Source organism: Urocampus carinirostris, chromosome 8 (assembly GCF_059441175.1).
Source record: "Urocampus carinirostris isolate Australia breed hairy pipefish chromosome 8, RoL_Ucar_1.0, whole genome shotgun sequence".
Taxonomy (NCBI): Eukaryota; Metazoa; Chordata; class Actinopteri; order Syngnathiformes; family Syngnathidae; genus Urocampus; species Urocampus carinirostris.
In genome coordinates this window covers 35,778,064-35,793,696 of record NC_142356.1, presented here as the reverse complement: position 1 = coordinate 35,793,696, position 15,633 = coordinate 35,778,064, and the positions used below count along the sequence as shown (strand labels likewise).

Below are 15,633 nucleotides of genomic sequence, written 5' to 3'. Positions count from 1 at the left end.
TCTTAGCAAAGGCATTTAGTATAGGAGCAATTGCATAATGTTCAGAAGGGACGTATTTTCATATAATGAACAAGCCTATTAACACATTCTCCCTGATGGCCTTTAGCTGCTCCAGTTCTATATGTCAGTTTTATGGTGTTCATGACAGCTTATTGTTATTATTTTACTGATGAACAGAGTAATTATGTACAAAGTCAAGTCATAGTCTCTCTAATATGCATTTTTGAAGACATATTTACTGGAGATGAATATTGTTCTTGCAATAGTAGATGTAGATGTTGTAGCAGCAGTTGGTCAGAGGATACCAGCTTTGCTAAGCTGACCACAGTTGACCGCAGAAGTGGGAAGTGCAGCATGGGTATAAGACTGGAAGTGAAAAACATGACTCCAATGGTAACTGGATGACATAGGAAACAGGAAAATGTGCAAAACACTCATTATTTTTCCTGACGTCTTGGATTTTAAGTCATATGGGTCTTTTAATTGATGTGTGGTCTCAGATACATCGCGGAATGTGAAAATGTTCTAAAATAAAATTTGTGAATTCTACAGCGACATTACACAATGTTCTCAACCAACGATTACAATAATGAACGGTATGCTTTGACTGCTTGCCACGCACAAACTTTGCAAACATGCAAATGTATCATGATTCAGGATCAATCCTTTATTATTCAATCACTTACTGACTTACTTAGGGCAGCCCTGTGCTGTAATCAATGACAAAAGAGAGACATTTTAATTTAGTAAAGTTTGTTAAAGATTGCATTCCAAATTGTAGTGTGAGCAAGCGAGGCTTGATAAAGTTAACCAACTGATTGCTTTCTGTCAGGCTGGTGAAACAAACTGCACTTTCAGCATTTCTGTGATTCTAGAATCTTGCCTTCCGGATATTGTTTCATATTGTGAAATACTGCTTGAGTGTCAGTGTGGTTGCATTGATTACTTCTGCTTAAAACAGCCTCAGGGAATGAGGTGACTACAAACTCAGAAATATTTAACTATCTCATTTCGTTTCTAAGTGTTGGCATCTTTTTTGTATTTATATACTTTTGAGAAACATCTTCATTTTAGATTTCACTTTCAACTGAAAGTGCAAAAAAATCGAATTCTATTTGTTTATTTTATTTGTCCTGTAAAAAGGATGTGCGCACGTTTACTTTAGCAATAAAGAGGAGGCACATGCAAAAATGACCGTTCAATACCAAACTTCAACAGAGACGACAATGGACATTGATGATGGCGGCTATAAACGTCTTTTAGTGGATGGCAGCAAGCTTCACTTTTCAGGTAAAAGCATCATAGTTTATTGACAATTCATAGATAAAATGATCATAAAGTGTATCTTACTTACTGGAAATATATCTAAAAAAATGTTATATCAGCCTTTGCTAATTCAAAACTAACGCTAAATTCGAAGTTGTCTTTTACGTTTGTCTGGCTTCCTTCAATTATTGGTACCAACCTTAACCGTAACCATTGACCACTAACCATAACTCTATATTTTTTCTGACTTTCATTGTTTGTTATCTGTAAATATAAATATATTTTGTGAATGATGCACGACGCCAGACACTCTGGCTTTTTGAGATTTCTTGAGACCCACAAGTTTGCTAATCAGCTAAAAAATATACACAGTAGGATTCACATTGTATCCAAATGATTCATTTCTATAAACTTCAAGAACAAATATAAGGGGAACATTGTGGCACTATTTATTTAAAAATGTCAGTATGAAATCGTATCCAAATTATTTATTTAATCAGTAATTCTATATTTTTCAGCAGATCTTAAGAGTTAAAAATGAGGAAAAATAGCTCACTGAGATTAGGAAAAAAACAGTTAATATTGATACATCTAGGACAGTGGTGGGCAAACTATGATCCAGGGGCTATATTAGGCTGTTCAATCACGCCCGCCAAACCAAAATGATAAAAATCTAGTGACAATGGTATGAAAAAAAGTTCTACCAAATAAAAAAAACGTTGATTTGGTGCCACTCTTGTCCTCATATATATTTTATGTGTCCTCCCCAATCATATGTACTGCACTCAATGACAACTTTAAAATCTTCGGCTGTTGTTAATTTTTTCATTTATTAAGACTTTTATAAAATTTCATGCAAAAAAAAAATCACACTCCTAGAGCTAGCATTATTATATTTGGAAATTTTAAATGTATATCATAACATTCAGTGCTTAAAAAGTCGTATATATTATAGTGTATTACTTTGCTTTTAATCTGAGTGCTTCAAAACAAATTTGATTAAGTATTTAAGTCAAGTCAAGTCATGTGTTCATCACAAAGAGTCTCAAAGGGCTGTACAGACCACAGATTATTGCAAACCACGCACTATTACTATACCATCCCCTAATCTAAAACCTACATGAGGGCAAATAAAAACTCAAAAACCTCAACATGACGAAAATGAAGAAACCTTGAGAAGGGACCGCACATGAGGTAATCCCCCTTCCAGGATGACCAGGCTGCAATGGATGTTGCAATAACAAATAATACACAGATATTGTCAACATAAAACATAGGTTATTCATATGCTGTAGAATAGAAGTGTGTTTTAAGCCTAGATTCAAACAGTTCAACTGAGGTTGCAGATCGAATCTCAGGGTGAAGAGCATTCCACAGGACTTGGGCCCGAATGGAGACCGCTCTCAAAACTGCGGATCTCTTCTTGGCCCCTGGAATCACTAGTAGACCAGCATTTTCAGAGTGAAGGCTCCAGACCGGAACGTAGGGCGAAATTCAATCTGAAATATATGAGGGAGCAAGTCCATGCAAGATTTTGTATACTACCATCCATCCATCCATCCATCCATCCATCCATCCATCCATCCATCCATCCATCCATTATCTGCACCGTTTATCCTCAGTAGGGTCGCGGGGATGTTGGAGTCCATCCCAGCTATCTTCGGGCAGTGGGCAGAAGACACCCTGAACTGGTTGCCATGCAGTCGCAGGGCACACAGGGACAGACAATTCACTCGCTCATTCACACCTAGGGACAATTTTGACCGGCCAATTAACCTGACATGCATATTTTTGGAATGTGGGAGGAAACCGCAGTGCCCAGAGGAAACCCATGCAAGCACAGGGAGAACATGCAAACTCCACACAGGAGATTCGATCTCATGACCTCAGACCAGTGCCAGACACGCGCTTACCACTGCGTCGCTGTGCTGACCTTGTATACTACCAACAGAACCTTAAAATCATATCTTAAGCTAACAGGGAGCCAATGCAGGTTAGCTCAAATCTGGGTAATGTGAACAAACTTTCTTATCTTAGTTAAAAGCCTCGCTGCAGCATTTTCTAGGAAATTTTATTATTTATTGGCATGATGCTTTATCGGTTTACGATTCCTATTTTAACTCTACTTCTAAATATAACAATCTGGTTATAACATAGTAATATGGAAATATTGATGGAAATAATGTTTTATAGACTCCCTTCTGTGTTCGTAAACAAGTGTGATGCAGGCAAGTAGTGCACACATTGTTGAGGCAGAATGGCGGAATTCCTTTCAGTTTATACCAGCCGATTAACCAAAGTTTGTTGATCGCTGATAGTAACATCCCAATAAGCACTGCATATAAGAAAGCAGCATGAGAGCGACTTTAGTTTAGTGATCAAAGACAACAGAAAAAACAGTTCTCTTGATCGGTGCTACACATTGATTGCGCAAGAAACTTCGTGGAGCTTTTTGGTGTGACTTTTTCTGCTCATATACAATGCCGGTCCATATCGGGTAAGTAACAAGTAACACACCTTTTTATGCGAGCAAATTTATTGGGCGATAATAGTGGCTCAGATGACCAGTTCATATTTACAGTAGCTTAGTTTACACATAAGTTAAACTCTACTTGAGATTGTGCACCTGTAAACTCAAGAGCTGGTCTTTTTGTTTTATGTAAATTGTGACTCTAAAACGCAACTCAACATACAAATCTTTTTTCGCTCTATTTAACCGGTACACAGACTCCCGCTGTTTTGGGTCGTCAATCGTGTGGCAATCAGGTGTTCTGAAATTCCTTCCTACACTTTCAAGATGTTCAACTGTAGGCTGACTGGACAGCAGCAAATTTGTTTTATTTACAATGAAGTACAACCACTGAAACTAAGAATTATTGCTTACAGAAATTTTACTGATTATATAAAATGAGGGTTGGCATACATACATACACTGCGTGATTACCGTATTCAACAAACACAATTCTAGAAAGGTAACACAGTAAAACACGTCTGGCTAAAAACTACGTCAGAAAACAGTATTTCAAAACAGTAAAAAAACTAGAATTAGATTAAATATAAACGGAAATCGTGGGCAGCACGGCGGCGCAGTGGTTAGTGCACGTGCGGCACAGTTCATGTCATGTCTGCGTGGGTTCAAATCCAGTTCCAGACTTCCTGTGCAGAGTTTGTATGTTCTCCCCGTGAAAAAACATGCATTTCAGGTGAATTGGCCGGTCCAAATTGTCCCTAGGTGTGAATGGGCGAGTGAGTTGTCTGTCACTGTGTGCCCTGCGATTGGCTGGCAACCAGTTCAGAGTCTCCCCTGCCCACTCCCCGATGATTGCTGGGATGGGCTCCAGCACTCCCGCGACCCTACCGAGGATAAGCAGTGCAGCTAATGAGATGAGATGAGATGAGAAAAACGGAAATCGTAAGTACTCACCGCTTCCAAAGGTATAAATCGCTGTCATCATTGTACATGCGCATGTGCACTGGTTATTGGTAGGAAGGAATGTGAATTTCAGAACATCAATGATGATGTAGACTGGGAAGGCGTCTATTTGTGTGATTTCCAAAACAGTTTGTATTTTATGTTTAGTTCACGCACTGAGAAACAGTCCCTTTCGGGCAGCCACACTATTCCTTGGGCTGATGTGTGTTATCCTGGTGGTTGGTGTCATCGGTCAATCTATCTACTGTGAGTCGACCTTTTTGTTATTCATTTGTATATGTATTAATATATATGTATATATATATATATATATATATATATATATATATATATATATATATATACTGGACTGTCTCAGAAAATTAGAATATTGTGATAAAGTTCTTTATTTTCTGTAATGCAATTAAAAAAACAAAAAATGTCATACATTCTGGATTCATTACACATCAACTGAACTATTTCAAGCCTTTTATTATTTGAATATTGCTGATTTTGGCTTACAGCTGAAAAAAACTCAAAAATCCTATCTCAAAATATTAGAATACTTCCTCAGACCAAGTAAAAAAATAATTTTATAACAGCAAAACTAAATCAAACATTTGAAAATGTCCATTGATGCACTCAGTACTTGGTTGGGAATCCTTTTGCACGGATTACTGCATCAATCCGGCGTGGCATGGAGGCAATCAGCCTGTGGCATTGCTGAGGTGTTATTGATGCCCAGGATGCTTCGATAGCGGCCTTCAGCTCATTTGCATTTGTAGGTCTGGTGTCTTTCATCTTCTTCTTAACTATACCCCACAAATTCTCGATGGGGTTCAGGTCAGGGGAATTAGCAGGCCAATCAAGGACAGTGATGCCATGGTCAGTGCACCAGTTACTGGTGGTTTTGGCACTGTGGGCAGGTGCCAGATCATGCTGGAAAATGAAATCCTCATCTCCATAGAGCTTTTCAGCAGATGGAAGCATGTAGTGCTCTAAAATCTCTTGGTACACAGTTGCATTTACTCTGGACTTGATGAAACACAGTGGACCAACACCCGCAGCTGACATGGCTCCCCAAACCATTGCTGACTGTGGGAACTTCACACTGGATTTCAAGCAACTTGGATTTTGCTCCTCTCCAGCCTTTCTTCAGACTCTGGCGCCTTGACTCCCAAATGAAATTCAAAACTTGCTTTCGTCTGAAAAGAGGACTTCGGACCGCTCTGCAACTGTCCAGTGCTTCTTCTCCATAGCCCAAGTCAGACGCTTCTTCCGTTGTCTTGAGTTCAGAAGTGGCTTGACCATGGGAATACGGCTATTGTAGCCCATTTCCCGGACACGTCTGTGAACTGTGGCTTTTGATACCTGGACTCCAGCTTCAGCCCACTGTCTTTGAAGCTCCCCCAAATTCTGGAAGCGGCTCTTCTTCACAATTTTGTTAAGGCTGCGGTCATCTCTCTTGGTTGTGCAGCGTTTCCGGCCACATTTTTCCCTTCCAACAGACTTTTTGTGGATATGCTTTGAAACTGCACTCTGTGAACAGCCTGCTCTTTGAGAATTTTCCTTTTGTGTCTTACCCTCCTGATGGAGGGTATCAATGATGGTCCTATGGACAGCAGTCTTCCCCATACTTGTGATTTAGTTTACTGAACCAAGCTGAGTGTTTTTAAGGCTCAGGAAACCCTCGCAAGGTGTTTCGAGTTAATTAGATGATTCAGGTGATTAGTTGAATAGCCTACTTGTATACTTTTTCATGATTTTCTAATATTTTGAGATAGGATTTTGAGTTTTCTTAAGCTGTAAGCCAAATTCAGCAAAATTCAAATAATAAAAGGCTTGAAATAGTTCAGTTGATGTGTAATGAATCCAGAATGTATGACATTTTTGTTTTTTTAATTGCATTACAGAAAATAAAGAACTTTATCACAATATTCTAATTTTCTGAGACAGTCCAGTATATATATATATATATATATATATATATATATATATATATATATATATATATATATATATATATATATATATATATATATATATATATATATATATATATATATATATATATATATATATATATATATGTATGTATGTATGTATGTATGTATATATATTCATATATGTTTTTTTATCTGCTGCAGACTCAAATGTTGGAAAAGACAATGAGAGGAAGTTAGAAGCAGTTGAAGGGGAAAAAGACAACCTTAAATCTCAACTCAAGACTGTACAGAATGAGAAGAGAAATCTTGAAGTCAACCATGACCACTTACAACAAAGTTACAATTACGTGTCCAAGTCAACAACTCAATTACAAACCAACAACAACTTGCTGAAAACCGAGGCAAAGCAACTAAAGGAGAGTCAAATCAATTTACAAGCCAGTAACACGGCTCTCAATAAAGAACTGGAGCAGGTAAAAGCCAGTAAGGAGCAGTTGCAGACTAATAACGATGCCTTGTCGACTGCCCAAAAACTAATACAAATCAAGTATGATTCGCTGAGCAGGAGCAAAAATGTATTGCAGGGCAACTACGACTCCTTGATTAAAGAGAGGGACACTTTTCAGAACAAATTCAACAATGTAACAAGGTCCAGAGAGAATCTGCAAATGAGTTATAACAACTTAATCAAGGATATCGAGCACCTCGAGGGGAAATACAACTCCTCGTCCAGTGAGAGAGACAATATTGCAAACAGTCACCAAAATCTTACGTTGGAAAAGAAGACTCTGCAGGCGGTTTACAATGCACTCTCCAAGGCCTCTGACCAATTGATGGTTTCCTACAATTCCACACTCAAAGAGAAGAAAGATGTTGAAATGCGTTTGAAAATTGTGACGGCGGAAAGAGACACACAGAGGGCGACAATCAGCAACATGACTGCAGAATTAGATGAGCTGCGGACTACCCTCACCAGACTCAATACTACCCGAAAAGGTAAGGCCACAAAAAAAATGAACAGTATTCACAGTAGCCAATTCTGTGAAGTGAAAATGATTATTTGTACTTTTTTACTTGAATACGGAAAATCAACTGACATTAGGGGTGAGTGATGCTGAGAATTTTGTTAAAGATCTGATACAAGTAAATATCGATTGATATTGATTCTATTACAATAGTTTTTGCTTGGTCATGTCATATTTATTGAATAATTGAGCCACTTTGCGTCCGTTTTTACAGAGATCACAGCACAAAGATGGTAGGCACTAAAATGTTTTAACTTTAACTAAATAACTACCATACAAACTTCAACAGTATAAAAAATAATTATAAATATTATTATTACAACTGCATAACAACAAAAGTTGCGGGTCAAACCCAAAAAGAAAAAAAATTAACTAAAATACATAAATAACAATGTCAACCTGACAGCTTTAGTGCAAATAGTTCAAACAATACAATATAAATCAAACCTTCAACACAATAGAAATAAAATAAAATGATTCAGAACAAAGTTCAAGAGACTCAATAAAAAACAGTAATGTATAAATACAAATACTGTATAACGTTAGCCATGTAAATACATGAAAAAAATATTTTTAGCATGGATTGAATAAATCCCACTCCTATTCTATGATAATGTTGAGTAAAAGGCCGTATTTGAACTTTGACAAAGACAGTATTTTTGTTCCTGAAGTAATAGAACTCTAGTCTTTGAGACTTTTGTTTGTTACAGACTGAAATATAAGTAGCTGAGTTTTACTGGAAAATCCAAACCACCAAAATCACTCTAGTCTCATGTGATTTAAAATGAGATGGCGGTGATTGGATCACTAAAAACTACTGGAAAATAAAGTATACAAAAATTACATTTGAAAACAAAACATAGTGAGATTATACAAGCAGGTTGGGGTTGGGGTTTTTAAGGGTTATTGTTCTATCTTCGTTATTCATTATCCAAGCAGGTAAGGCAAAGCTATTGTATCAAGTTTTTTTTCAAATAGAACATGGATTTCAAATTCATAATTTGTTTTTAAACATATTTGCTAATTCGTCTTACTTGACGATTCTGTAAAAACTTAAAGAAAGAAAAATAGATTTTAACCTAACTACTTCAGAATATGTTGTAGATATGGAAATGGAAAAAATAAGTGAATTAACTCACATTACACGTTTGAGTTTCAATGTGGAAGCAGAAAAAATTCTGCTTTTATCTCTGCTAGCTCAGCAAATTTTAAGAAACTTTGCCATTTTTTCACTCACTTGGACTCTATCCTGCTTCGGAAACCTAATCTTGAAATCATACTCTGGCCGTATTGTTTTTTATCACTATATTTTCCATTATCTGATGAAAAAAACCCATTTGTATTCAGACTTTAACGTTACACACATATACTACATGTGTATGATGTCATACAGTGCAAAAAACATGGAACAGTTATCGTAGCAGCAGCCTACAAACTAAACCAATGGAAATACATGTTTAGTTCAAAATGCGTATGAATAAATCACAGTGTTGGGCGCGTTACTGAAACACAGTACCTAGTTACATTTACTAATTACTGTGATTAGAAGGAAAATCTGTTAGACACATATTCCAGACAACCAAAAGTAGCGCGTTATTCTGAAAGTAACTATATAGTTACAAATTACTGTATACAAGCCGACCCCCTTTGACTGCTGTAAAATAGCCACATTATAAAGGAAACTTGTACACCAACCTGTGGAAGCGGCAAACCTTTCATATTTTCACTTAGCTGAGACACTGCATATCAATTTCATTCTTGGGCCTCAAACCACTCAAAAGTTAACTTTCTCTATTTCTGGCTACTTTCCAAGATGGTTTTTTTTTCCCCGTTAGGCATTGCGTATTCCAAAAATAATTTTACAAACAAAAAGACCAACATTTAGCACACATTACCGACAACTATGTTTTTCATGTTTGCTTCATTGAGTTGAGTAACAACATTTGATTAGAAACCGTCACAGTGTTTGTTGCCTGTGCTAAGGCAAAGGAGTCCAAACTCCGGCCGGCTGGCCATTTTTGTGTGTGAAATTCTTTATTTTTAATTAGGGCAGCTAAATTTACTGAAAAATATACTGACTTCTACAAAAAGTGTTAGTCAATAACAACAACAACAACTAAAAATGCAAATAAAATATTTAAAATTTTGAAAATAACAATTTACTTGTTCATTTTTACAATCTTTAGAAGGCGATTTGGGTTTCTGTTAAAACAAAAGATGGAAAAACTGGATTTTCGTAAAATTTTTAAACGTTATTGGAAAAAAAGAATAAAAAATGAAAGTGACCCTTGTGTTTTTTTAAGAGGTTTAAAAGAACAGTCCCTGAGAGCAGTTAATAAGTGGCCTTCAATTCAAGACGGCAGAATTAACTGACTCACTCAAAATGTGAGCGTGTTCTGGCAAGAGTCCACACACAAACCATAAGTAAATGCTTTCTTAAATACACAACCACAAGAAAACTCTTAAAATAATTACATAGATAATCATAGGGGATATTAACTACAACCAAATGAGTAATGTGATGATTTAAAAATTCAAATTGATACAACTGTAATACTCATATAATTTGACCATATATACAGAGACATTTTACAGTACTGTCATAGTGTGTGATTTTTTTTTAAAAGAAACATTTCATTGCGGCGCAGTGGTTAGTGCGTGTGCGGCACAGTTCTTAGGTCTTGGGAACCTCCTGTGTGGGTACAAATCCAGCTACCGGCCTTACTGTGCGGAGTTTGTATGTTCTCCCCGTGCTTGCGTGGGTTTCCTCCGGGCACTCCGGTTTCCTCCCACATTCCAAAGACATGCATTTCAGGTGGATTGGCCGGTCCAAATTGTCCCTAGGTGTGAATGAGCGAGCGAGTTGTCTGTCCCTGTGTGCCCTGCGATTGGCTGGCAACCAGCTCAGGGTGTCCCCTGCCCACTGCCTGATGATTGCTGGGATGGGCTCCAGCACCCCCGCGACCCTACTGAGGATAAGCGGTGCAGCTAATGAGATGAGATGAGATTTAATTCTAGATCAAGCCAGATTAGTGCCAGAAAGGGAGTGAGTTAACCGAAAACAAAGTTTAACCATGTCCATCAATGGTTTATATACAAGTATTTTGATGATATATGTTTGTCAAATTAAAATGTAGTTTTTTAATTGAAAAAAAAACTAATTACAGAGATTGATATAGATTAAAAATTCGGATCTATGCCTAGCACTATATGCTCCAATTAAAACCTTTGACGGCTGACATGCAAATACCTGCTGTAACAACAGTGTATGGCAAACTATAGAATTATCAAGTGTTTTATTCATCATCCTGTTTTGTTCTTAATCCATGAATAACATTCCATTTCAGATAAGGTCTGTCCAAGTGGCTGGAAGAAGTTTGAAAGCAGTTGCTACTTTGCTTCTTCTTCTAAGAAGACGTGGTATCTAAGCAGAAACGAATGTCAACGCCAAGGAGGAGACCTTGCAATCATAAACACACGAGATGAAATGGTGTGTTCATTTGATAACGTATGCCCATTTTTTTCCTATCTCTGAGAAAAAAATGGTATTTCAGATTATTATCAATGTCTATTACGGCAAAAATGATGATTATTAGGTGATTAAAGTTACAACAACCTTTACGATTTGCTAAATAGTTTCTTATTTATTCATTTATTTGAGTTTATTATTTATTACTGACGTCAATAGTTTATACTAAATAGAAATAAACTGTTTTCAGCATAAAACCATTCAATTGAATTAAAAAAAAGATTAATTCTTTATATTGTACATTAATTTGGGTGTACAGTAGTGGTGTCAAACTCATTCTAGCTTGGCGGCCACATGGTAGAAAAAAACATTCTCACTGGGGACGGACTAGTAAATTAATGCCATTAAACGTATGCCTGAGCTAGAAGAATGGGGTTCTTTTCAGAGGCATACAATTATGAATCAGGCATGAAAGATTTGAATATAAAACGATAGTTAAAGTGTTTTTTCCTCTTTTTTCTCTCTTCACTAAGATTTAATCTTTTATAGTGTTCATCAACTACACATTTGTATGAAAAAAGGAAGCAAGAAGACAATTTAACTGATTTATACTGCAGTTTATTTAACTCAGGGAAATTCATGCAGGCTGTAAAGTGACAAAAATTGCATACAAACAGTAATTTAGATGATCGCTTTAATGATTAAAAAGTCTTTTTATGCTTCTTATTTTTTAATTAAAATGTTTACCTGAATGTAGGAACTGTTTTGTGTCTAAAAAGCAGCTAAAGCTTCTTTAAAATTCTGCAGAGATACTCAGGTACTCTTTTTTTTGATCTTGGTATTTTTTTTTTGTATTGCCTTAACCAGCGCGCCCGTGGTTTCAATTCAAGTAAAATTACATCGAGCTGGGTTTTCAAACTAGTTGATAAAAGGCAGTCATCAAATGCAGCTACATTGGGAGCTTTGCGAGTGGCGACGGGCTTTGGTGACATCCAGTGGACACTTATAAAACTGCAAGTCATTGCATGCAGCTAATTTGTCTCTTGTGCGTCTCACAGCATTGTCTCGCGTGCCACATAAAATGATTTGGCAAGCCACACTTGGCACTCTGACAATATATTTGACAAATGTGAGGGAGAGGCAAAGTCAATCACAAGCTTTTTATAAGGAATACTGAAGTGATCTGTTTGAAGTACCGTTGACGGATTAACAACCACCATGACAGTCATCTTTCTTTTTCTAGAAATTTGTTAATGGCCTATTTTCAAATAACAAAGAGGTCTGGCTTGGACTGACGGATGAGGGAGTAGAGGGTCACTGGGTGTGGATAGATGGGACCGCAATGACCTTACAGTAAGTAAAATTAATTTTTTTCATCTTTCTTTATTAAGCACGTTGATCAAGGGTTACAGCATACCTGCCAACACTCAAGTCAAAGTCAATTTTATTGTCAATTTCCTTAGATGTACTTGACATAAAAGGAATCCAAATATCGTTTCTCACTCTTTGATGGGTAAATATTGACAACAATAAAGTGCAGATGCACAGAACAATACTAACCTAAAATAAAACTGAATAAAAGTGCGAATGACCTTCTGGCTAATACTGAAGTAGTGCAACTGACATATAGATATAGCGTACAGTAAAGTGCTTTGAACCCATTGAAAATGTTTACCGCTAAAACTTACTTCAAGATGTCGTCATTACCGACTTGTGTACTATTTTAACAAAAGAAACAACTATAGATCTTCAAATAATAACATAAAACACATAATTGCAGTTGAATAGATGGTTTTATTGTCATTATACAAGAGTGAAACAAAATTGGAGGGCTTCACCTTTCAGAGAAAGACAGCAATTTAGAGAGTGGCTGGCTAGCATGGGGTGTCCTCAATTTGAGCGGAGTCTCTGCAATGATTAAAATAAGAGTCCTAAATAAAGTGGTTTCCCACAAATTGTTGCACTAGGTCATCCATTTCATGGCAGTAGTACCTGGCGTTGGCAAGATAAAGGCTTGGCTGCGGTGGCTTTGCAGAATTGTAAGCCTTACTGTAGCAGTAGGCCGGATCTGCAGCCTCGCTGTTGATTTTTCTAACAACGCCGATTTCCGGACCCAATAACGATCTATGGAGCAGCCAGTGGTGATCAGAATTTCTTTGCATTAAACTGAATTTCCTTAGAGTGCGATTCACTTGACGAACTTATTTTCAATGTAACGGGCCGCCAAAAGCTATATGCAGCTGTAGCCGTGCGCCAAGCTTGTTTTCATTCTGAGACGAAGACTGGAATCTCACCCCAGCTGTTTGACTGATAGCATACACAATCCTATCACAAACGTGTACGCAAACAGTCTCGCCCACCCAATACACGCACACACAATCTGCCCCGTGCAGGAACTTTCTGTGTGCTCTCTGACCACAATAAACGATACAATGATATTAAATGACAATAAAGTGAATTCAATACAAAATCCGCAAAGGACTGAACCACCTATATCCGAGGCGCGAAGTAGCGGGGGTCTCTGTATTTTAGTCTACGGCTGCTTTATTTTGAAGCAAGACTGAGTCTTTGATCACAATGATCGCATTAGATTTATGTTCTGCTAAAACACTTCCAGTTTTTAAACAAGCTCATGTTGTCTGATTTTTTGGCATGTATGCTACCGTGAGGTTGATGTTCAGCAACTCAAGGTTGACAATGAGCCAAATTATGTTGGTATGTAGGTTTTGAAGCACAAAATGTTGAGTGACATAGAATGCAGTTTTTGGAGCGTGTATTGAAGTATGAATCACCTAAGTCTATCATTCATTCTGTATACAGGAAAGGGTGTCAATAAAGACATTGTGTGTATTAATTTGCGCCCCTCGTGGTAAAATAAATTCTATATTCACTAATACTACTATATTAATATAAATTGTAGGCAAATATACATGGACAATCATTTAAACTTGTATTTTTTAAGTACTGATAGGTCCAAAAATGTGGCTTGTGTTTCACACAACATGAACCTCACCTAGCGGGTGCTGACAAAATTTCCATCATCTTGCTGTTATGGGCACCCAACCCCCCCTAAAAAGTTAGAATAAAAAAGGTGAAATGTAATCACTTTAAGTCACCGTAGTTCTTTTAAAGTTCATTTTTGGTTGCACTGCACCAGATACACCATAAGTGGGAACTACGAGTTGTTTGGGGTTTTTATTTGCATTCCTTTACATACTGGTTTGAAATTCAAAAAAGAAAGAAATACAAATACAAGTTTTAGCAGTGCATCGGCAATAAGATTAGACATTGTCAGATCAAGTTACTAGGCTGGGCCTTCTAAAGATGAGAGTATATCCTTTATTGATAGAAATGACCCAGAGACTCACTTCTCAGACATTTATGGAGGGCCGGATTAAATCATCCAACAAGCCAGGTACATTTCTGCACTACACACGTTGCTGTACAACATCCAGTGGTCAAATAATACACACTGCTCCTTTCATCTTTAGTATGCTACGGAAATGGACAACAAAAGAGGGTGAGTTTTTAATATGCATCGCAGCCCAATTAATTTGAGATTATTTCTTTGAACATTACAGGTTTTGGTCCGATGGGCAGCCAAACAGTTACAACGGCGAGCAGGACTGTGTCGAATTTTGGTACCGATCTTCAGGAACGGCTCAATGGAATGATGAAAAATGTAGTGCAAAGAAATACTGGGTGTGTGAGATTTAGCTACCTTCAGGGCATGTCATTCCATGCGTTTTGGAATTGTATTCTTTGGGACCAAGCACATTGTCTCAGGTTTACTTGTGTCATTTAATAGTGTCAAAGTGCTCATTTAATTATAATGTAGACAAGAATTACATTTAATTCCATACTTTGTTTTAAAAACTTTCAAAGTATTGTGCTTGGGTTTTACTCAATAAAAAAGAAATATTACTAAAAAGTTCACACACACAATTAAAAAAATGTTATGCACGTAAAATTAAGTGTTCTACTGTATTTTCCCCTTCCTTCCCATTTATTAGTTCCCTGTATCGATTGTGGCTAATTATTAATGTTTTGATTTTGGATTCTGCTCCATACAATCTATAAAATTGCAAAATGATGATGAATAAATATTTGAGTTTGAAATGTCCTCCCCAAGGAAGTTTCTTGATCTCATAATTTCTGAAACGGATGTTAAGATTGCACAACACACCAGTTACAACACTATTTTCACTTGCACAATCTAACAAGCTGCACAAGGACTGTCAGTAAGACTAGAGATTCCAAATAGATCATTGATGAAATCCGTGCAGTTGTTCAGCTTCTTCTGATTTTCACTGATGAGTAGTCATATTTAACAACAATAGATAAACGACCGCATAAACCCACACATTTTGCGACATGGACAGAAATTTACGTGGCAAGGCCACTTGTTCCTTTTGCTTGAAAACAGTGCTCCCTAGTGGCACATGTAACTCGAATACTGCTGTATTAGGCAGAGGAAAGAAAAGCTATTGGCGTAGTGTTAGGTTCATGAGTAAG

At 37.0% G+C, this 15,633-nt stretch overlaps 1 protein-coding gene across 1 annotated transcript; it reads left to right on the top strand.

Annotated features, from left to right (window-relative positions):
- The first annotated feature begins 922 nt into the window (after positions 1-922).
- Positions 923-15,241, top strand: LOC148361760 (uncharacterized). Its single transcript, XM_088343191.1, has 6 exons — positions 923-1,290; positions 4,847-4,945; positions 6,826-7,620; positions 10,997-11,139; positions 12,362-12,471; positions 14,700-15,241. Exons 1-6 carry the CDS (start codon positions 1,191-1,193, stop codon positions 14,833-14,835), a joined length of 1,383 nt encoding a protein of 460 aa, XP_088199317.1. The 5' UTR covers positions 923-1,190; the 3' UTR covers positions 14,836-15,241.
- Positions 15,242-15,633: the final 392 nt, after the last annotated feature.